Source organism: Callithrix jacchus, chromosome 10 (assembly GCF_049354715.1).
Source record: "Callithrix jacchus isolate 240 chromosome 10, calJac240_pri, whole genome shotgun sequence".
Classification (NCBI taxonomy): domain Eukaryota; kingdom Metazoa; phylum Chordata; class Mammalia; order Primates; family Cebidae; genus Callithrix; species Callithrix jacchus.
In genome coordinates, this window is record NC_133511.1 from 67717040 (window position 1) to 67740705 (window position 23666).

General features: G+C 54.9%; 1 protein-coding gene across 5 annotated transcripts; it reads right to left on the minus strand.

Annotated features, from left to right (window-relative positions):
- Positions 1-247: 247 nt before the first annotated feature.
- Positions 248-23021, minus strand: P2RY2 (purinergic receptor P2Y2). 5 transcript variants are annotated; one of them, XM_017977809.4, is made up of 4 exons: positions 22879-23021; positions 15216-15386; positions 13627-13815; positions 248-9045 (listed from the first exon to the last, which is right to left on the minus strand). In XM_017977809.4, exon 4 carries the CDS (start codon positions 9039-9041, stop codon positions 7908-7910), a length of 1134 nt encoding a protein of 377 aa, XP_017833298.1. In that variant the 5' UTR covers positions 9042-9045; positions 13627-13815; positions 15216-15386; positions 22879-23021; the 3' UTR covers positions 248-7907. The 5 variants fall into 5 exon arrangements, with proteins under 5 accessions (XP_017833298.1, XP_078196395.1, XP_002754817.1 ...); XM_078340269.1 differs by lacking the exon at positions 22879-23021 and adding an exon at positions 20704-22304; XM_002754771.6 differs by lacking the exon at positions 15216-15386.
- Positions 23022-23666: the final 645 nt, after the last annotated feature.

The following is a 23666-nucleotide window of genomic DNA, read 5'->3' on the forward strand; positions in this document are numbered from 1 at the left end:
GACCCTTTATTCATTCCCATCTCTTCCTGCCATTTTGCTTCCACCTCCGGGGTTTAGTCTGACTCCTGCCAGCCCTCATTGCCCCTTCACCTGTATGCCCACCTGCAGCCCTTCTGTCTCCAAGTGTCCACTCGGTACCTGCCAGGACTGCCCCTCACCCCTCACCAACCTCCCTCGAACAGACGTGATCAATCAACACACACACAAACACACATGCACACACACAGAGACAGCAAACACTGTGGACTAAGGCAGCAGGCTTTTAATTTCCTCCCCCGCGTTTTACAGTTGCTTTGGTCACAGAAGCAGGTCTGATAGTTTAATTCCACGCTGGAGAGAAGGGAACTTTTCGTGTGGCTACTGATTTGGAATTTGGTTCCAAGACAGAAATCTGAGGACACATGGGGTAAAATAGTCTGCTTTCTAAAGAAACCTGGAAATAACTGGAGTAAGACACCTTCTCAGGGTTCCTTACCCCAGCTCTCTACACCCTCCACCCTCACTCTACACACTGAACCTGGGGTTCCATGAACTTAAAAGACATCTTTACAGCAGGCAGCTGTAAGATCTCAGCCAAGTTTGGATCGGGGACAGGCTTTCATACCCCCAGCAGGGTGCACTAGGAAAATCACTCAGGGAGACTGGGGCATCAGTCAGAGTCCCAGCAGGAAAGACGTTGCACACTCCAATCAGGTCACTTTGGGATAGCTTAGCGGAGAGACTATTTTTACAAAGGTGTGGACTGATGTTTAGTGGGTTCTGTTCAGGGGGCACTGGCAGCCCAGGAAGCAAGGTCAACAAGAGAGGTCTGTAGCAGCACCAGGAAAGACACACTGGTCCCTTTTCTCCCCACCCTGTCCCAATACCTAGAGAGACGGACACAGAAGCGGAGTGAGGAGGGTCCTCACAGCACAAGGGGAAAGGACAAGTGAGTGTTCAATTAAGCAGGGGATGGAAATTTTAATCCTGACTTTGTTACCCAAAAGTGACTCAAAAGTTTGGAGTTTGCCAAATGTGCAGTTTCTGGATGGGAAAGGAAAATCACCCATCATTGAGCAGGGAGCATGGGTGGGAGGAAGATCAACAGTTGCGTGTTTGTGCCTCACTGCGTTGCTGCTGTCTAGTAAACCGGGAAAAGAGGTATTGGTATTATCAGTTCAATTTTCCAGATGAAGAAACTGAGTTTGGAGTCCCAGACCTGACAATGGATGAACTGGCCAGAACCCTGCTCCTGCCTCAGCTGCCCTGTGCCCCCTACCCTTGCCCCGGTCACCTTGAGTTCAGTCACACTCAGTTTGGACTGCTCTAACAAAATGCCATAGACTGGGTGGCTTAGAAACAACAAACATTTCATTTCTCACCATTCTGGAGACTGGAAGTCTGAGATCAGGATGCCAGCATGGTTGAGATCTGATGAGGGACCTCTTCCAGGTGGCAGACTGCCAACTTCTCATTACATCCTCACATGACAGAAAGAGGGTGAGGAGCTCTCTGGGGTCCCTTCTCTAAGGGCACTAACACCATTCATGAGGGCTGCACCCTCAGGGCCTGGTTACCTCCCAAAGGCCACGCCTTCTAGTATCATCACCTTGGGAGTTGAGATTTCAACATATGGATTTGCGGGGTGGGGGACACACATGTTCAATCCCTAATAGCCATGTTTGGTAAAAATGGGACTCAATGGGGAGAACAGGGTTTAAGATCAGGCCCCTGCGCTGAGCTCACTTCAAGGTCAGAGCCTGAGCTGCATGCACCTCTCCACCCACATCATTCAGCTGCTTCCCCAGTGCCTATGCCAGGAAGTTCAGTGGTGAGCTCTCAGTTCCAGGAGGCACAGACTGGAGCTAGTGAACTTGGCTGAGGCAGTGGGAGCAGCCGAAGAGCCCTGGGCTTATCTCTAGGCTCCACCCTGACTGCTGTGTGACTCTGGGTAAGGCACAGCCCTCCCTGGGCCACCAGTTCCATTAAGCAGACAAGCAATCCCTGGGGTCCCTGCCAGGAGGGAAAACTGATTCCAGCTGGTTGTGTCTCCCAGGGGTCTCACATGCTCTTTCACAATGGCCTTCAGGAGTTAACAGCCCCAGGAAATGACCTCAGGATGGGGGTATGAAAGGAGCAGGGCAGAGAGGCTTGGAGACTAGGGGCAGGAGATATTTTGGGGCAGGCAGATCCCCCACGTCACTCCTGGACAATGGTCCAGGATAGTCATTGTGCTGGGAGTGGAAAATCCTTTTCTGACTCCATCTGCAAGGGCTGAAAATAGCCCAGGACCATGGGTGGAGCCCCTAGGGACAGCGGGTGACTGGCCCTGCCTGGCCCATTGTTCCTGGCTGGGACAGGGCTGAGACTGGACACCTGAGCTGGAGCCAAGACAGAGGCAAGCCCAGGAATCCCCTACTGGAGGAGGAGCGGCTGGGCAGAACCAATCTATCAAAGATGGGGAAGGTGAGGCCCAGAGAGAGGTAGCTATTCCCCCAAGTTGCACAGTGCATCAGGGCAGAGGAGGATGAGTTTAATTCAGGCTCAGTTCTTACCCCCACAAGCACACCCCTCACCCTGTGGCCTGAACACTCCTGGCCAAGCCCCACCCTTCACCTTGCAGGAGGCAGGAGCTCCTAATATCGCACTGTGTGGCTCTGTGTGGCAGCAATGGAGTCACTTCACTTCTCTGGTCACTGGATGCTGGGGAGAAACACTGCCTCCACCCTAGTCCTCAGAACTGAGGGCCTGGAGGGTCTTGGAAATGGCTGCGGGGAGCCGCTGTTGGTTGTGCCTTGGATGAGGATGCAGGCAGCTGATGCCTTTGCTGAGGTGGGGAAACTGGAACCGTGGAACGGGTCTCCAGGCCCCAGAGTGCAGCCCAGAGAAGGCAGGCAGGTGGCCTCAGGTCACACAGCAAAAGCTGCCCATGTGCTGCCTGCGCTGGCCCAGCTCCAGGCCAGTCTTCTCCTCCTGGATCTCTGGACTCTTAGCAAAGTAAGGGGTGCCTGCAGAGAGCCATGGTGGACACCCCAGTCAGAAAGTAATGGCTACCCTGCTGTGTGGGAGGGTGGGAGCTATCTAGCCTGAAGGGGCAAGGCCTTGAAGCTTGCTATTAGGAGTCTCCTCTTCCTCCTCTCCATGCTGCCCTCCCACAGCCGGGCACCTGGGCAAGTTTCTGTAAACAGCACAGGCCGTGGTCTTGAAATCTACCCACTGCCACGCAGGGCAGAAGTGCCCCCACACATTCCCCCAGGACAGACCTGCTTCCTTCCTCCCACACTACATGGAGGGGGTCCCTGGAGACATATGGCCGACTGCTGCTCACTGACCAGGCACACCATCCTCTCCTTCAGAACATGTAGCCCAATGTGGTTACATACTAAGTGATGTCAACTCTGCGAGGGCAGGGCCCAACTGCTTGGCCTCCGTAGCCCCGGCCCAGTGCCAGCCACATAAATGCTGACCACACACTGGGCACTGTGAGGAGGACTTCACGCTAACAATGTAGGGAAGCCCCTCAGTGCCCTGAGTGGAAGGTAGCATCTCATTTTGGAAATGGGAAACTGAGGTGCTGCAGGATTAGGTAACTTGCCCAAGGGGCCCCAGCCAGGAAAGTGGGGACAACAGGGACACTGAGGTGGTCTGGGTGGAGCATCTGTGTCCTCACATCCTTGCTACACCACCTCTGTCACCTTGAATCATGCCATCTTGAATTACAGACCCTCCTGCCCTGCAGGGTTGTGAGCGTGGTGGGGCACTGAAAGGCATGACTCTGGCCATGAGGTGGCCTGGACTCACTGACTCGACCTGGTGGCCTGGATAACTCAGAGCAAGTCCTCACTTCTCCTGTTTCCTCATCTGCTAAATGGGATCATAACATCTACTTCCCAGGGTTGCTGTGAAGCATCCACCATACAACATAGATGGGAAGGTCCCGCAGGGTGCATGGGACATGGGTCAATACACGACTTCTCTCCCCCATGTGCCTGATTCTAAACACAGCAGCCCAAATCTGCCATGACAAGGGTGGCAAAGAGGTAGCTCTGGTGGCTTGTACTGGAGCAGCCATGTGTGGATAACATGTTGTTTAGGGCCTCTTCTAACCTTTTGGGGTAAAAGTGGAAATGTCCCCTGGGATGACCCCCTCCCTCCTGGGTCCTGGGACATCTGCCAGCCAGGGCAGACTCCTGTGTGCCAGGGACCCGGCCCTGATGTCACGCAGTTCATCGAGAACAGCTGCTGCAGGCACATCCGCCAACATTTACTCCCCAGCACTCAACTCTCCACCCTCCCCTTCCTCCTATCTCTGCCCTGTCCCTGGCCTCAGCTCTATGGCTCCATTCCAGTCACCCTGGGCAAGAAGAGCTGGGCAATGTGAGTGACAGCAGAATCGCCACCAAGGCACTGGCTTATATCCAGGCGCCACGCTGACCTGCTGAATGACCTTGAGCTCAGCCCCACCCGTCTCTGGCCTTGAGTCTGCAGCTGGGCTGGATAATCCCTAGGGTCAGCCGGGTGGCTGGGCGAGTCACGTGCCCTTTCACAGTGGCCTTCATGAGTCAACAGCCCAGGAAGTGATGTCAGGTTAGGGAGGTGTAGAGGGGGCAGGGAGGCCTGGAGGGTAAGAGAAGATATTTTGAGGGCAGGCAGGTTCCCCCCACATCACTGCTGGACAATGGTCTGGGGCCAGGAATGGAAAATTCTAGTCTTACTTGGGCCGAAAATAGCATGAGGCATCAGGGCAGGAACCTCACCCTCAAGGTGAGTGGCCTGGGCATTGAGCAGCAAGGCCGGCTGTGCATACCAAGGGGCCAGGCAGTCCAACAGGGTTCCCGAGGTGGGGTCTTGCGCCATCCCTGGTTTGCCCAGGGTCTCCAGTATTCACCCCCACCTGCGCCTGCCACAGGATTAGAAGGTGAATAAGCCCCTCCTGTGTCCTTATGGTCCTATGTCCCAAGAAATCTACAGGCAGTGGTTCAAGGAGAGCTTCCAGGCTCTAGGCAATGGTATTGTCTCCATCCACCATGGTGTCTGGTTTGGGGCAGATGCAGGAGGGTAGGTGGGCAGGACATGAGAAGAATGGTGACCAGGGAACTTGGGCTTGGGGAGGTCCTAGCCTACCCCAACCACAGATGCACACTCAAGGGCCCCCAAAATCATGGGATACAATCCCGCCTCCAGGTCTAAGCAGGGCTGAGAGGGTCAGAGCTCAGCATTCACACTCTCAACCAGCAAAGCTCACCTGGGGAGGGGATCCCTATAAACTGGGATGAGGTTCAGCTTGAGCAGCAGTTGGTAGAAAAGGGAGTGGCTCGGGTCTGCAGGAAAGGCTCAAGGATGGTTTGTAAGAGGCAGTCACTAAGAAAGCTCAGAAGGGCCGGGTGCAGTGGCTCACACCTGTAATCCCAGCACTTTGGGAGGCTGAGGCAGGTGGATCATTTGAGATCAGGAGTTTGAGACTATCTTGGCCAACATGGCAAAACCCCATCTCTATTACAAATACAAAAATTAGCTGGGCATGGTGGCACGTGCCTGTAATTCCAGCTACTTGGGAGGCTAAGGCAGGACAACTGCCTGAACCCAGGAGGCGGAGGTTGCGGTGAGCCGAGATCGTGCCATTGCACTTCAGCCTGGGTAACGAGTGAAACTCCGTCTCAAAAAAAAAAAAAAAAATGCTCAGAAGGACATTGGCTACATTAACAGAAGTATAGAACCTAGAATGTGAGAGGTGAATATCTCACACTATTCTGGGCATGTCACCCACATGGCACAGTGCAAAGTAATCATTTGGGTTACAGTCTGTGATGGGTCTCTGTCACATGAGGGCGCTGTGGAGTCAGGCTCCAAATACAACAACCTTTGGGGATGCCTTGGGAGCGTGGGAAGGGTAGAGAGGTCAGAGGCAGGCAGAGTGGGCCCACAAGGAGAGTGGGAGAGGAGCGGGTCCCTGTCCTTCAGATCAAGAGTGAGGCCTGTCAGCTTTGCCCTATCCCTGTTCAAAGGTTAGGGCTGGGCCCTGTCCAGCTGAGCTCCACACATCAGCCCGGAGTGGTCCTGGCTAGACCCAGAACCTATCATGGATGAGACCCATCTTCCCCATGCTAAGTCCTGACCCAGCCTGAGCACCATCCTGCCATGTATCTGGGATTTTCCCAGAAGGAAGAGGATGGATAGGAGGTGGACTGAGTCTCTTTCATATTTACCCCCAATGCAAAGGAATCCTTAGGGTCAGGGCAAGGAGGGAACCCTGACTTGGCCTCCTTGTGACCTAGCTCCAACCCTACCTTCAGCCTAGAGCCAGCTGTCCAGACTGCTTATGGCTCCTGTACACCCTGCCCTCTTGCCCCATGTCTTTGCCTGGGAGGCATCCTGCATGTGGGTGTTCTCCTGGTGAGCTGCTTTTCTCAGAAGCTACAACTCAGGAGTCTCTCCACTCCAGGAACCCTTCCCTGATCCCCAGCTCACAGGCCCAGCCACTCGGCATTATCCAATGATGTGCTAGAGTGACTTGTACCTGCTTGCAAGAACCAATTGTTAAATTTTCGGAAATTTTACAAGGAAGTTGACATCATGTTTATAGTTTGAATTTGGCCATGATAAGAGTTTTTGCACCATGGAAATGGGCAGTTCTACAAAGAAGGGGTTCCCAGTTAAATTGGAGCTCCAGTTAAATGATTTCACATTTATCAGCACAAGACTGGCCATCACCTAAACTGGAAGATCTCAAGGTCTCAGACTGCACCTGACTCTTCTCTGTGCTCGGCACAGAGTCAGACACAGAAGTCAGCTGGCTTTAAAGTGGGGGATGACTGGGGCTGGGCACAGTGGCTCACACCTGTAATCCCAGCACTTTGGGAGGCCAAGGCAGGTGGATCACCAGGTCAGGAGATTGAGACCAACCTAGCTAACATGGTGAAACCCCATCTCTACTAAAAATACAAAAAATTAGCCAGGCGTCGTGGCACACACTTGTAGTCCCAACTACTTGGGAGGCTGAGGCAGGAGAATCGCTTGAACTGGGGAGGTGGAGGTTGCAGTGAGCTGATATAGCACCACTGCACTCCAGCCTGGGCAACAGAGCGGGACTCCATCTCAAAAAAAAAAGAGTGGGGGATGATCTGGGGTCTGGAGAGAGGATCCCTGATAAGAGACTACTCCTGAGACAGCTAGTCAGAAGGCAGGTGGCAGGAGGGATTGAATTGGAGAAAGGACCCTTTTGTGGCTGGTGAAAGCTTCCTTGCCATATCCTTATCCCCCAACCATACAATAGGGCACAGCTCAGCAGGCAACTCAACCTTTAGTATAAGTTACAGCCTCACACTGGCTCCCAGCCCATGGGAGCCTCCAGATGGGTCTATGACATTAGTCCCCAGATGTTCATCTCTTGGGCTGGGGGTACTCCTCAGAGCTGAGTCCACCTTGGCACCCAGTTCATTCCAGACCACTGCGCGAACTCAGCCCTCACTACTTACCAGGGTTTTCTGGCCAACCTGTGATTTGGCCCCCACCCCAGGTAGCTCAGCTCCAAACTCTGCTATGTGACCTTGGTAAGCCACCTTCCTCTCTGGGCCTGTTTCTCCATTTGACTTGATTAGGCTGAACTCCTACCTAGGTACCTTGGCAGTACAGCCAGCTATTTGCGTGGGAGTCAGGCCGGGGGTGTCACTGACCTTCAACTCTCACCTTTCTTGAAACTTAATTACACCAACTCATACACACAAATAATGACTAGGGGTTATGGGAACAGCTGACTCTGGAGAATATCCTGATCCCCTGTCAAATGACAGTGCACGGGATCATGGCTTCCTTGGTCATCCAGCATGAGTCACTGATGGTCCATATCTGGGGAGACCATGCCCTCTGCACAATTCCTGGTCCCCTACAGCTTCTCAATATAAACCTGCTCAGGCCGGAATGTTCCGCTCCTACAGCCGAATGTCCTTAGTGTTCTCGCTACCAGCTGGCGTGGACTCTGTCCGCCTGGAGTCCTCACTGCTGCCCAACACATCTTCTATCCTCTGCATGTCAGTTCTGTCAGATCTGCGCAGGCCCAGCCTGCGGCGAGCCGGGGTGGTGGGGCTGGGGCCAGTAGGTGGTTTGGTATCTCGGGCAAAACGGACGAGTCTCTGCCCAGCCAGGAAGTAGAGCACGGGGTCAAGGCAACTGTTGGCACTGGCTAGTGGCCGGGTGACCTTGTAGGCCATGTTGATGGCGTTGAGGGTGTGGCAGCTGAGGTCCAGCGAGCGGAAGGAGTAGTAGAGGGTGCGGGTGACGTGGAAGGGCAGGAAGCAGAGGGCAAAGACGGCCAGCACCACGGCGATGGTGCGCACGGACTTGCGCTTGGCCCGAGGCAGGCCGCCCGTGGTCCCGTAGGCTGGCTTTAGCAGCCGCCGAGCCATGAGCACGTAACAGACAAGGATGACGGCAAAGGGCACCGCGAAGAGCAGGCCCAGCATGACTGAGCTGTAGGCCACGAAGCGGCTGAAGAGCTCCGGCGCCGAGGTGTCATGGCAGGTGATGCGGCCTCCGCGAGCGCTGGTGGTGACAAAGTAGAGCACGGGGGCCTGGCAAGCCAGCACCAACACCCACACGCCCGCAGCCACCCGGCGAGCATAGTGGGCCCGGCCCCAGCGCAGGGAGCGCAGAGGGCGTAAGACTCCCAGGCACCGGTGCACGCTGATGCAGGTGAGGAAGAGGATGCTGCAGTAAAGGTTGGTGTAGAAAAGGAAGCGCACCAGTTTGCAGAGCACGGTGCTGAAGGGCCAGTGGTCGCCGCGGGCGTAATAATAGACCAGCAGCGGCAGGGAGGCCGCATACAGTGCATCAGACACAGCCAGGTGGAACATGTACGTAGTGGAGGCATTCCAGGTCTTGAGGCGGCACAAGAAGATGTAGAGTGCCACGGCGTTCAGACACAGCCCAAGCATGCACACCACGCCATAGGACACAGGCAGCAGCACGTACTTGAAGTCCTCGTTGAAGCGGCACCGGTAGCCCAGCTCATCCCCATCCCAGGTGCCATTGATGGTGCCATTCCAGGGTTCCAGGTCTGCTGCCATAGCCCTGAAGGGAAGGGAGGAGTGGGGACATCAGAGTTGTGGCCAGAGAGCCTCTAGGGGACCCAACACAACCATCTGTCCAGGACTTTTGTTGCCATCTGACTTGGATCTGGACCCAGAACGTCCAAGCTCTGAAACTTTGAGAATGCATGAGATCTATGAATATTAGGATCACACAATTGTCAAACTTGAGAACAGAGGCAGACAAAGTATAGTCCAAAGGCCAGTTCCAGTCTGCTTTTGTAAATTCAGCTTTATTGGAACACAACCATACCCGTCTGTTTATAAAGAGTTGAGTAGTTGTGATAAAGACCATATGGCATGTGAAGTCTAAAATATTCACTATCTGACCTTTAAAAAAAGTTAGTTCAAGCTGGGTGTGGTGGCTCACGCCTATAATCCCAGCTACTCGAGAGGCCAAGGCAGGAGCCAGGTGTTCAAGCCCAGTTCAGGCAACAAAGTGAGACCCCATCTCTTCAGATTTTTTTTTTCCAGTTAGCCAGGCATGCTGGCATGCACCGGTAGTCCCAGCTACTTGCAGGCTAAGGCAGGAGGATCATTTGAGCCCAGGAGGTTGAGGCTGCAGTGAGCTGTGATCACACCACTGCACTCCTGACCAGGTCCAGCCCCTGGAAGTGGCTCTAGGAGGGAGGTAGTGAACTCCCTGTTTGTGGGATTATGCAAGTGGCTCTCTAGCAGAGGCTGCAGAAGGTCTTGTGCCTGTGTGGAGGTGTGTCTGGGAGGATGGAAAGGGCAGATGAAGTGTGAGTCCTCCTCATCCTGAGAATCTGAGGCCATATAATTCCCTCCATTTTATTTTATTTTATTTATTTATTTTTAGACAGAGTCACTCTGTCGCCAAAGCTGGAGAACAGTGGTGCGATCTCAGCTTGCTGCAACCTCCACTTCCCAGGTTAAAGTGATTCCAGCCACATGCTACCATGCCCAGCTAATTTTTGTATTTTTAGTAGAGATGGGATTTCACCATGTTGTCCAGGCTGGTCTTGAACTTCTGACCTCAAGTGATCTGCCCACCCGTTCTCCCAAAGTATCAGGATTACAGGATTATGGCCTAATTCCCCTAATTTTAGATGCTGGAATCCTGAGGGACTGGGGAACTCTGCAGGGCACGTGACATCCACTCTCATAGATCCAGACTTCCCTTCCAGTCTTGGCTTCACAGCAGCAGTTCAAAGCCCATGAGGTTGAGATTAGGGGTGCTAGGGGGCAAGTGTAAAGGTCCTTCGATTTCCTTCCTTTTTTTTTCTTTTTGAGGCAGATTCTCACTACATCGCCCAGGCTGAAATGCAGTGGCGTGATCTCTTGCTCCTGAGTTTAAGCAATTCTCGAGTCTCAGCCTCCCAAGTAGCTGGGATTACAGGTGTGTGCCACCAAACCTAGCTAACTTTTTTGTATTTTATAGTACAGATGGGGTTTTGCCATGTTGCCCAGGCTGGTCTTGAACTCCTGGACTCAAGTGATCCACCCACCTCGGCCTCCCAAAGTGTTGGGATTATAGGCCTGAGCCACAGTGCCCAGCAGTTTCCCTTCTTTCACCAAGACTCCTAGATCTTCTCTGTCTCCTATTGTCAGCAAATGTGCACTCACAAGGAAGGGGGCCTGCACCTTTGTTCCCCCTGCCATGGACACAGATGGCTCCCCAGGGGGAGGAGGCCTGGAGAAGCTTATGTGGTGCCAAGTTAAGAAGGGACAGGTGGAGGCTGGGGCTCTAGCAGGGTCAAGTGGCTGAGACCCGTCTTACCCAGGGTCAGGGCAGTTCCTGCTGCCAGCCTAGTGCCAGGCTCTACCTCTTGTTGCTGGAACCACTGCATTGGCCTTTCTCCTCCAGCCCCAGCCCCACCCACCCACCAAAATCCAGAGTGGCCTTTGTCAAAGAAAGTATTCTCCTACTTGGAACTCTCCTGGGGCTCCTGCCCTCTCTCAGGAGAAAGCCCAGCACTCAAGTCTGGTACCTGAGATTTTCATAACTGAGCCTCTGCCAACCTCACCCGCCCCAACCCCTATGACCTGCAGTTTCCTGAATGTGCCCAAAGCTCTTGCGTCCCAGCCCTAGTTCCTGCTGCTCCTTCTACCTGGAGTTCATTCATGGCCCTTATCTCCACCTGTTGAACTCATGGCTCTTTATCCTTCAGTGCAGAGAACCCAGTGACTAAGAACCTAAGCACTGGAGCCAGACTGCCTCTATTTCCTCAGCTGTAAAATGGGACAATTACTAGAATCTGCACTATAAGGACTATTGTGAGGGTCCAGTGTTCTGTGTAAAATATCTAGAGTAGAGGCTGCACACAGTAGGCACACGGTGGTGTTATAAGTGCCAAGGTTCAGCTAGCAGTGGCCTTTTCCAGAAACCTTAGGCCACAGTGGAGGTGGGACTGGAGGTCCTGACTGGGGGCTGTGGAGGTGAGTGTGGTGGGCCAGGGGAGTGACACCAAGATTGAAACTGGGGCAGGCCCCAGGCCCTGTGAGAGGAGAGGCCTCGGAGATGTTTTGGAGGCAGGCTCTGGAGGCTGTTCCAGAGCGGTGGGAGAGGAGGAATTTGGTGTCAGTCATGGCAAGTGTGAGGATGGGCGCAGGCTGGGTCCATCAGGTCCGGAGCTTCAGAAGGGCAGCTGAGAGTCGCTTGCTCACAGAAGTTGCAGAAGTAGCAAGGAGAGGCCCCCGTGTGAGATTAAGCAGGGACCACATTCCCTCCCGGGACAGAGTCCCTGCCTGGGGATCAGTAAGCTGAGGTTCGAGTCTAGCTTGGCCACAAAGCACCGGGTGACACCAGGCATTTTCTTCCCTCAGAAGTCTCAGACCCTAATCAAATCCCCAGCCTTGAGAATTGCAGCCACTAAATGCCCCCGGGAGGTCTTCTGCCCCTCTTGGACAGGGAGGGGACTTCCTCCATGATTGAGACACAAACGCCCAGTTTCCCCTCCACACCACTGCTCTGCTGCTGCCCCAGTGCCAAGGCCTGACTTCCCTCCACAGTCACCATCTCATCACCCTGCATGAAGTTTCCTGCTAATCCCTAGTGGTGGAATCTCTGACACTGAGAAGAGGGGTGGAGACTTCCCTGTCTCCCTTGAACTGAGGGAGCTGCCCCTTCCACCTGTTTTAAGACGTCCTGGCCCCCACCCTCCCAGGCCTTCTGGGAACTCCATCACCATGGCCCCGGGCCAGACTCACCCAGCCAGCCCTCTTGCTCTGCAGGCTGGCTGACCAACCTGTGAGTACATCTTTCCTAGCCCCAGCCCCTGCCTTAGAGGGACAGCCAAGTCCCCAGCCCTCTCCCTTAAGTCTCCCCTCTGCTTCTCCTTACCCTGATGCCCCTGGGTCTAGAGACGGCTCCACCTGACTGTCCAACGCTCACCAGCCCCACTGTGTCCCGGTGGCTGGTCCTGTCCCAAGGACTTCCTAGTCTGAAGGGGAGACCAGAGCCTTGTAAGGGCCCTTCCAGGCTCCTCTGCCTGAGTTCATGCTGTTCTCTCTCACTGGAAAGCCTTCCCAGGACCCACCCACACTGCATTCCATCATCCCAAAGGATCTTCTCATCTCTGAAGCTCTCCCTCCATCATCCCTGGGAATGTTTCTTAGCCCTTTGGTAATTTGTCCTTCCATCCTCTATCCCAACACATTTCAGGTGCTCCTTAAGGGCTGGGTCCATCTGATGCTTTTCTCTGTCCCTATCATCCAGCAGGAGGCCCGACCACAGGAGGTATTATAGGAATGAGAGAATGAATGGACGAATGAATGAAGGAAGCAAGCACAAGAGGCTATGGGGGCCCAGAGGAGGTGCACACAGACACAAGCCCTTCTGCAGCCTCTGCATACTCCTGTAAACAGGGACTCCACTACCTCCCTCCTGCAGCCCCTTTCACCTGAATGGGAATTGCAGCCCATCCCCACTGGTGTAACTTTGATCAAATTACTTTCAAATTACTTGCTTCTCTGAGGGCCTCTCAAGGACAAGAATGCTTAAAGATTTCTTAGCTGCTAACCCTACATATGCAGGGGACAACCCAGCCCCTCTAGGGGTCCTGGCCCACCTGGGACATGCTTATGTCCCTGCTTATGTCTCCTTCAACTGCCTCAGGAGCCCAGGAGACTCTGCCCTTCTCTGGACAGGTCAGGGAAGTGCCAGTGGGAGGGGATTGGACACATGTATTCTGGAGATAGGTCGGCTGTCTGAGGCCTGCCACAGGTTTCTACCTACCTCAGGATCTGTGTCAGTCTGATCAGGATTCTCCACCCACCTTGCTTTATAGGGGCCAGACTTGGGCTGAGCAACTTTCAAATGGCATCTTCCTCCCCCACCCCACTCCTTGGTAGATATTGCCATAAAGGTTAACCTATTTGTTCAAGATCACACTGCCAGGCATTGGAAAAATTAGGCTTGACACACAGGGCTATCTGGCTTCAAAGCCTAAATTTATCACAGCCTGGGATGAGGGAGCAGGGCACGGCACCTGCCTTCGGATCCCTTGATCTAAGCCAGTTCAGGGCAGACACAGGCACAACGGCACACTCACCTGCCCTCACCTCCCGGTCGGGGCACCCACCCACCCACACACACCCGTACCTGACCAGCCCCTGCTCTCCAGGTCAGGATGCTCAGAGCCTGCTCGGATTCCTCACTCATGAATGCACACGCCTGGACCGGGCTGCAGGGAACTCTTCGGGAAACAGGAAAAACAGGTCCCCAGGCCTGGGGCCACGCCCAGCCTCCAACATTTTTCTGGGCAGGCCGTGCTGCTGCCCCAAGAAGCTCCTGCAGACACAGGGAGGTGGAGAAAGCTCAGGCTCAGGGTCATGGAAACCCAGCCAGGACAGTCCCCCACAGGGCTGCCTCCTCTGTGGTAACTTTGACCAGAGGCAGGCAGAGAGGCGGCCTGGTGTTTGTTCTGGTCTGAGGGCCTTCTCGGCTCACACCCAAACCCCAGCTCATGTCTTCCAGGGATTGGTTATTCACAGCCTCCTTCCCTGGGCTCCCCTTTCACAGAGCGGTGGTACTGCCTGGGGGAAGGTCTCCCCAATGTCCTGCACAGCTGAGCCAAGCCTTCAAGCCTCCAGGGTCTCTTTCCAAGGTCTTGGTTCTGTGCTTTGGCCCCATAGCAGGAAACGTCAATACCCTCTTTGTCCAGTGTGCATTCTAGTGTACTTCTGCCAACACACTTTTGCCCAAGCAAGGTCTCTAGAGACCCCCTGCTCCCCACTCCTACCTCTAAGCATTCCTCCATAGGTGTTATAAACACACATATGCCACACCTGATCACACACTGGCACAGACGCACCAAGATATGCAGAGGCATGCAGAGTTGAACTCAGGTGTACGTGCAGTGGACACACACAGATGTACACGTGCACACACACACACGCACACACACAAACACACACACACAGGAAGATGCAGTCTAGACCATCAGGGCCTGAAACAGCATTCAGAAATCTCTTGTGCCAAACCCTGTTTCATAGAGGAGGAAACTGAGGCGCAGGCCTCACAGTAAGTCAGGGACAGAGCCAAAGCTAGAGCCCAGCCCTCCTGAATTCTGGCCCTGGTTTTTGTCTCACCTTGGAGCCCCCTGCACACACCAAGCACAGGTTGGGGGACAGTTGCGTGGTGGAGGTGACCCTCTGTGTGGGCAGGTCCCACCATCCGCCAGCACCTCAGAACCTCACAGGAGAAATAGGACATAACCCTCCTGAGCTTTTCTTTTTGCATCATCATTTCCCTAGGATGGAGGAGTGGGCCTGTGACAGCTGAGGCCAGGTCCCCAAGGATGGGGGGATGTGGAAGAGGAGATGGGAGCACTGTAGGAATAGCTTGTGGACCGGCCGTGGGAAATGCCTCTGGGCCGCTGCTTCCTGAGTGCACCTTGCCCGGTGGTCTCAGACTGGTATGGCTAGTGGGCTGGTAGCTCCCCACTGATCTACTCTAGAGGCTGTGACAAGGTGAGGGGTGTCAACCTTTTCACCCACTAGGCCAGGTGCACTCCCTGTCTCCTCCTCCTTAGAAAATGCCTTGACTCAATAGGCTGAAGTGGAGAATATCACTTTCTCCAAGTGATACTCATTTCTGAGAAGGGCCTGCACCATCTTTCCGGATTTCAAATCTCTGATACGGCCTGGACAACATCCCTCTCCCCACCCCACTGGAAGCCCACCACTCACCAAGTCCTATCAGTTCAACCAGTGAAATTCCTCAGACATGCACCATACGGTCCCTGTGCTGCAGCCTGAGGCAGGTGCTCCCACAGCCCACAGCACCAGCCTCCTTACTGGCCTCCATGCCTCCACCCCTGCCAGGTCTGTTCAGCTTTCACACTGCAGTCATGTGGTTTCCTAAAACACAAACCCAACCATATTTTGTTGAGTCACGTCCCTGGCTCCCTAGTGCCCTCAGGTGAATGTCCCAGCTCTTCAGCCTGGCACTCAGGCCCTGGCTTATCTGGTCCCTGCCACCCCTCCAGAAAACCCACCCTCTCTGCCTCTGCCTTCATCTTCCTGTCTCAGGCACAACAAAAGCAGTCCCATGGTCCTATGGTCACTCATGGACGGCCTCCCTGATCATCTAACACCTATATCACCACAAGAGTTTCATGCTGTCCCTGTGCCAAGTTCTGTGTTAGGTGGTTTCATATACCTCTATTCATTGAATCCCGAGAGACTCAGAGAGGCTAAATAACCTGTCCCAGGACACAAAGCTAGCAAACGGCATAGCAGCTCTGACTGTCTGGCTGTGCCCCTGACCTCTACCTCCCACCCTGCAAGACCCAGGCCCTCTCCCCAGGCAGCTCCCCGGCCATCCCTTTTTAGCCCCACAGCTCTGCCTATCTGCTCAGTTTTCTGCCACAGGAGTGCCCAATTGGCAGGGCCCAGGATTTAGTCTTCCCAGTACTTACTTAGTGTGAGGAGGTCATGGTGATTATTGTACCCATCTCACAGGTAGAAAAACTAAAGCCAGAAAGGGGTAGCTCAAGGTCTCACCCAAGGTCACCAGTGAATCAAGGGCAAGCCTAGCATGCAGACCTCTGGCCCCTCCGACCTGGCTCTGTCCCTACTCCAATCTGGGTCTTCCTCTCTGCAGTTCTAGGCTAGTGAGGCCCAAATCAGGAGGAGGAGCTGGGCAGCTCCCAGGCCGCTGTGGAATTTCCAGGGCAGTTGGACGACATTCCAGCTCCTCCAGTTGAGTTGCTCTGGAATGCGCCTCTCTGCCTGGTGGCAGACCCCATCTAGCCTGGTAGGGGAGAATGTCCTGTCATCATTGTTTGGAGATCCCTGCTGCCTGTGTCTGCCAGAGATGGGGTGCTGTGAAGGGAAACAGAGGACCTGGTCCCAGAAACACATCGAGGGGGCAAGAGAGGGCACTAGGCAGGTGGGAAATCCCAGTTCTGCTCTTCCCAGTGGTAAGACCTGGACAAGTCTCTTAACTCCAAAACCCAGATCTCAATTTCCTCTCGATATCAGGACAGTACCTGCCTCAGAGGGTTGTTGAGCTAGTAAGATGATTTAGACTCATTTTATGAAATAGTAAGAAAGAATATTTCAGCAGGTAAAGAAGGTAGGGAGGGTGGGGGTATCTCAGGAAGACATGAAGGGCAGGAGGCCTCACAGGAATTATGGGCAGGGGCTATAGGAAGGTCACAACCAGAATAGCCACAGATCAGGTTTCCCATACTGAAGGCCTCAGGGGGAAGCCAGTCCAGGGATTCCCCAACAGAAGCCAGATACCCACCACACTCTCACTCGCTCACCCTTCGCAAAGGTTGTCACATCTATGCCCAGAGTTGGGCAGGGCACCTGGGGACTCTGAGGTAGGTCAGATCTCAAAGTCAGGGAAGGCATACTTGGAAACAGGTGATGGTAACACAGGTGATCAGTCCTGGAGGAAGCCAAGGAGGCGCTTCACAAGAATGGAGGGGTGACAAGGGAAGGCTTCCTGGAGGAGAGAGCACCTGACCTGCATTTGGGAAGATGAGTAGGACTCAGGTGGGTGAAGAGAGAGGAGGAGCAGAGTGAGGATGAACAAGAGACGACATGACACGTGTGAGGAACTGCTCATCACCCTGGTGGCTTAAGGGGAGTGAAGAGGGCAAGGCTGGAGTGCACAGGCCGAGGAGCTTAGAAGTCACCCCGACTCCTCCCAAATGTCCTTCAAGGGCCCAAGGCCAGCAGGCCCCCTGCCTGGCCGCTGTGCTTCTGCACTGGGAGCACCCAGGATCAGCCCGTGCCTTTGTGGTGTCAGCCTTCCTCTTCCTGAGGCCCTTGGGCTTTGTACCCCCTCCCAGATGCTCTCTTCCTCTTGAGGACCCCCCAAGATCCTGGCTGTGGAGTCCACTCACCAAGGCTGAGCTCAGAGCAGCATCTGAGTGGGTAAGTCTCAGATCAGCCAGGCTTACAGATCAGAAAGATCTAAAGAGGAAGGGGCTTACTCAAGGTCTGGTGTTCTACTTATTGTCAGTGTGGGTTTGACAACCTCACCCCCAACCCAGAGCAGAACCCCGAACCACCCATCTCACCTGCAACCGAGCACAGCCCAGAACAGGACTACAGAGCCGTGCTACTAAATTAAGCAGGCTTAAACCACAGTGTCCTGGACCACCACCCCAACCTGTCATGGCCAAATGCCTCCAGATTCAAGAGGCAAGAACCCTGGGTTCAGGGTCTAACTTGGAACCACCCATGCTGTGCAGCCTTGGTGAAGTCAGCCCCCCTCTTGGAGCCTCAGTTTCTTCACTGCTCAGATGGGGAGAATCGCTGCTGCACAGGACAGCTAATGGGGAATAAGACAAGTGGGCAGGTGGGTGCACCATGGTACTAATAAATCGTAAACTGTCCGGAGGTGGAGGCTGCACCTGCCTGTCACAACAGGAAGGAAGACACTGAAATTCAGGAGCCCACAACACTGCTAGCCAGGGAGGCTCTCCTGGGTGTCCCCAGCAGAGGAACAGAGGTCATGGTCAGACCAGTCAGGCAAGGTTCCCGGAAGGGAGCTGTAATGAGATTTGAGGAGGAGCAGGAAGGGTCCAGCTTGGGAGGAAAGAAGGTGGATGGAGAACCCAAGGTGGAAAGGGGGATGAAAGCATTGACCAGGAACCACGCAAGTCTGTAATTCTGAGATGACCTCACTCCAGGTGCCTCCAGGATTCTAAGTTCACTGATTCTCACAGTCTAATTCTGAGGGGCTCTGGCTCCGGGTGTGAAGGCTCAGTGTTTCTTCAATTCGATTACTCGTTGTTCCTGATAACCTTTGATTTTGAGATTCTAAGAGCCACAAGAGTAATGCAATCTTAAATCACATTCCCAGCAACCACAAAGTCCCAGCAAGCACTTGCCAGTGCTCTGGTACACCCAGCCTCAGAGGGACCTTGTACACCTGGCCTCAGGTCACACTCTCCTGGGCCTTGAGGAGTACCCAGTCTGACTGGGGAAAGAGACATGACAGGGACCAAATCCACTTGGGTGAATAAACCACAACCAAGGCAAGCCCAGGGGCCATGGCGCCAACAGCAACTCCTACCTGGCCTGGGGAGGTGGTCAGGGAGCGCTTCTGCAGAGGAGGGGGTCATATGAGCTGGAACCTGATAGGTGATTAGGAGTTTGTTAGATAGACGAAGAAGGAGGAGGCCTGTGAAGGCAAAAGAGGCGTGAGCAAAGACTTGGTGGATCAAAGTGTGAACTGCTGGGAAAAGGCCAGCAGGTCTTGCATGGTTGCTGTGGAGGGTGGCGTGGCATGGAGTGTGGCGAGGGGGAATGAGGAATTCATATGAAAAGGCTCAAATGCCAGGCCAAAGAGCTTGGCCTCTATTCTGAGGACAATGAGGAGCCATGGAAGGCTTAAGAGGGAAGGATGTGGTCAGAGTTGACCTTTAAAAAGATGGCACCACATGGAAGGTAGATGGGACAGGGAGTGTGGAGGGAGGGCGACCAAGGAGGAGACGACACATATGGTGGTACTGTGAGAGGAGCAGGTCCCTTGGCCCTGGATTTCCTGTGAGTGCCCAGCCACGGCAAGAGTCCCCCTCCTACAAGCCAGGGCTGGGTGGCTGGGCACTCACCAGGAGGTCACGCCCACACCCGGAAGCTCTCCTCAGACCTGGGGAGGGAGAGGCCACATGGGTCCCAGAAGCCTGAGGGAAGCCCTCTTCCCTCTCTCCAGCACCCAGGCCTCTCACCCAGGAGCTACACTGACAGTGACAAGGTACCAGAGTAGAGGGCCAAGGAGTTGTTCCGTGGGGCCCAGGTTGCTCACCCTCCCAGCAGAAACTCCTGCTACTCATCTTGGACCAGGAAAGACTCAGGCCTAGGAGATGGGGTGACAGGGGTGGAGGAACTCCACTGCTCCAGAACCAAGTGTGGCTCTCCATGGAGCAAAGCCTCCCCTTCTGCTCTATGGCTACTCCCACCTGGCCACTCATTTCCCAGATACCCACTGGCACCTGCTCTGAGCCCAACCTGTGCTGGGTGATGGAGATGGAGACAGAAAGCAGGGATGGCCTAGCTTAGTGCTTCAACTGGCCTCTGGATGAGTACAGAGGTCAGAGTGGCCCACACAGCCAGCCCCCTCCCATCAGGGCCCAGTAATAAGGAGAGGCCAGGCCTGAGGACCCAAGAGCACCCAAGATAAAGGTGTGGCCCAGGGGGTACACCAGGCAGGCCTATGGAAAGTGCTTTGGGGAGAGGCAGTTTGGGCAGGTGGCATGAGGGGCAACCCCACTCCCTTCATCAGATCAATGAGGATTCTCTGGCCCTGTGGGCAGGTCTGAGCTGGCATTATCTAATGAGCAGTTGAGTAATCTGGTCACAAGAAAACCCCAAACGCACTGTTCCAGGGCAGAATTCAAACTCCCCTCAGCCTGGAAGCCAGAGGACCAAGACCCGGACAGGGCTTCTGTCTCAGATGGGGAGGGCTAAGCTGCCAGGTGGACAGGAGCCCCAGATTTCAACTCAGCCTGATGAAAAGATACAATCCAGGCCTCCATTTCCTGATCAGCAAAATGGAAACACAATTGGGCTCACAGGGCTGTGGGAGGACAAAATGGATTGTTGTAAATTGTTACTGGTTAAGCCTTCTCTTCAGAGGGGGTGGGGGAGGAAGGCATTCAATAATTAAATTTCAATAATGAGCACAATCCTTTGCTATTGCACCCATGTTCTCTTATCATCTTCAAAGTGGATTTAAGTCTATGAGTATCACACTCCTCCATGCACTGCTCTTTAAGGCTTATAAAGCTCTTCCCTGATCACTAGCTCAAGAATCCTCATAGCAACTTTGCACTTAAGAAGCAAGGATCACCATTCTTAATTTACAGATGACAGAACTGACACCTAGAGAGGGACAATAGCCTCTCTAAAGACTTTAGCCACTAAGTCAAAGCTCTCATGGGGTCACTCATGAGGCCCTGGTGATATCCTCACACCTTCTTAGCTGGTCCTTGGGGGAGATCCACAGCCTTAGAGCCCCATGTAACCTGGGCAGGAGAGAGATAGGAAGAGAAAAGCCACAGCCTCACTCCACAGTGTAGCCACTTCTGAGGGTTGCCCACAGTGATCCCCAACCCCTCTGACCAGACTCCAAGACAGCCCAAGGCAGGGAGAAGAGGAGAAAGAGTGACAAGCCTTTTGTGCCACACACATACTCTCCCATGCAGGATCTTACTTGTTCTGGCCTTTTTTAAGAGCCTGGCAGGGCAGGAACTGGTCATCCAACAAGCCGGGAGCAGAGCTGGGACGAGATCAATTGCAGGTCCTCAAATTCCCCAGTAGGAGCATCTGAAGGCTCAGGGAAAAGTGTTTGGCCAAGGGGCAAGGGCTCAATTAGAGTTTAAACAACCCCTGGGACGGTTCTAGTGTCAACATCACACACACCCTGACCTCCTGTCCTTGACATTTCTTTATCCATTCTCCATCCTGCAGCCAGAGAGCTCTTTCTGAAATGCTGCTCTGACCATGAATCTCCTCTGCTCATAAATTTCCATGGCTCCCTATTGCCTTCAGGATGAAATCTAGGTCTTTAGCCTGGGCACTCTGGGTCCTATAGTGTCTCAGATCACACTGTTCTGGCAACCTGTGCCACCCAGTAGCAGGTAACCAGATTCTGGTTTGCCCTTTTTTGTAGTGACATGGAGCTCCTCTGCAGCCAAGCCTTTACTGGAGAAGCTGGGGTTAGAAACCTGCTGTTCTCTCAGTTCAGCTCAGCCCTGTGCAGAGTGCTGGCAACACAGAAATGAGTCAGACCCAGTTTCTGCCCTCCAGGAGCCCCTAGACCTGCAAAGAAGAAAGGAGGAGGCAGACATAGAGCATGACAGTCCAGGTGGGACGAGGGCTGTCAGCACCAGGACTCTAGGGGCCTAGAAGAGGCTCCTACACAGCTGGGGGGGGATCAAGGAAGGCTTGCCAGAGGAGGGGACATCTGAGCTGGGTCCCAAGTCTGGGTAGTTCTCCAGTTGAGGAAGGAGTAGGAGGGCTTATCAGGCAGGGAGTATAGAATATGCAGTAGGCCAGGGGCAAGAAATGAGAGACTACAGGCAGCTGCTGCAAGGTGAAGACTCAGGCGGGAGAGGTGGCTGGAAAGATCGGCAGGCCCCAGTTATCAGAGGCCTTAAGTCCCAGGCTACAGGCTTCAGGCTTGGTCCTGTGGAAGTCTTGTGCCCTAGGGAGGGACAGAGTTGGGATTCTGGTTTTGGGAGGCTCCCTCCAGGGACTAGCTTCCCATCCCCAAGCTGTGAGCCTGCCCAGGGGGAACAGTGGTGCTGAGCAAGACAAACTCTGCTCCTAAACAGCCCTCAAATTCCATATCATTAGTCCCTTCTTACAGAGGAGGACACTGAGGTTCAGAGAAAGGACGCGTTGTCCAGGCCACAGAGTGGCCAAGACAGGATTGGAACATAGATCTCTAAGTCTCCAGAGCTCTCCTGTGGACCTGTCTGCTCAGAGAATCTTCTTCCTCCCACTTCACCCCACAGGTAATAAACTTGCCTGGGGCTCCACCCAGATCCTCAAAAGCTCATCATTATTTCAGCTTAGATCCAAAACAAACCAGGTAGATCAGGCTGTGGTCCCAGGAATCTGGAGAGGCCATGCCGAGAGGAACTGCACAGCGGACCCCACAGGTTCCGAGCAGGCAACGCGGGTTCCCAGCAGTCCCTGGCCCTTGGGCTGCGCTCCTGGAGGACCCCAAGAGGGCCACCGGCAGCCCTTGGGTTGGGAGGTGGGGCATCGCCTTTCTCCTGACTGACCCTTCCTACCGCACCATTTGCCAGATTAAAAGTCCCGGGACAGAAGCTTAACTGTCCTTCCTCGCCACTCCCTCCTCCCCTGCCCACTCCCTGCAACTGCCCCTCAACCTTACCATGGCAGGCGGCCACCCAGAGTGACCCTGGGGGCAGGACAGGGGCAGGGGCAGTGGGTCTCCAGGGGTTCGTGTCTCTGGGCACCGCCCACCACCCCACGCCACGGGGGCGCTCACATCTGAGCACACACAGACAAGTTCCGCAGGCTAGACCAGTCGCCCCCAGTGGCTCACACACCCGCTAACACGCAGACTTCCCCAATACGCGGACGCGCACATTCTCCTCACTACCGGGCGCCGGTCCACACTCATCGAGACCGACGCTCCCGTGGAGACAAAGTTCAACTACCGACCCACAGGCGCGCTCAAGCCGTCCAGTTATGCGCTGCACTCCGGCTCGCAACGGTGGCCGGGGCGACAGCGGCTCCACAGGGCTCTCCTCTGCCCCGCGCCCAGTCGGCACCTGCCCCAGTCTGGCCCGCCGCGTCCAGGGGCCTCTCCCGCCGACCTCTCCCTGCCCCCTGTTCCCTCCAGGCGCCCCACCTCTCCTCACTGAGCTGCGCCCCTCCGCCCGGGGTGCCGTCGCCGCCGCTCCCAGGTGCCAGTGCCAGCGTCCAGCCGCCGCAGCCGCAGAGACCCACGTGCCTGGGAGCCCCGCTGCCTCCTCCCGGCCCAGTTCCCCAGCCGAGCCAGGCAGGGGGCGGGGCGGACTCTTGACCGACCCTGGCACCGCCCCCAACCCGCCTGGGTAGACACCTCGCCACTCGCTCGGGGACGCCACCCAGCGACACGGCCGCGGGGTCAGCGCGTCTGTACCGGTGCTGCACCGCGAGGGGCGGGCGGCGACCGTCCCACTGCCCGGCCAGAAGGAGGCCTCCTGGCTCCCTCACGCCAGAAGGGAGCGGGTAAGGAGGGGTTTTCAGAGACGCCAAAGTTTTGCCATGTCCGCTATGCGCTTGCGTGGCCCACTGCGGGACCTTTGCTCCCAGCCGCCGCGCCACCCGACCCCTGTCGCGCCCCTGCCCCAGCCCGGCTGTCCAGGAAGGGACCTGCTCTGAGAGATCTGCTCCGAACCCCAGGCTAAGGACACACCTCCCTTGCTTGAAAGTGGAGACAGGTGGTGCCTCTCCCCACTACCCTGGGAAGGAAAGCAGGGCACTCAGGATCTCGCCTCCCGTGCTCCCTGCTTTCCCTTAATCTTACCAGCAGCTCCCTGAACTCCCAACTCTCTTTGGCCCCTCATCTTGAGCTGCTTTAACTCTCTTCTCCGCCCTCAACCCTACTCTGATGTCTGACCATTTCCCCATGTCTGACCATTTCCGATACTGTGA

Excerpts from the sequence above, each read along its gene's own strand:
- P2RY2 (XM_035265516.3), bottom strand. The coding sequence starts at position 9,041 with ATGGCAGCAGACCTGGAACCCTGGAATGGCACCATCAATGGCACCTGG.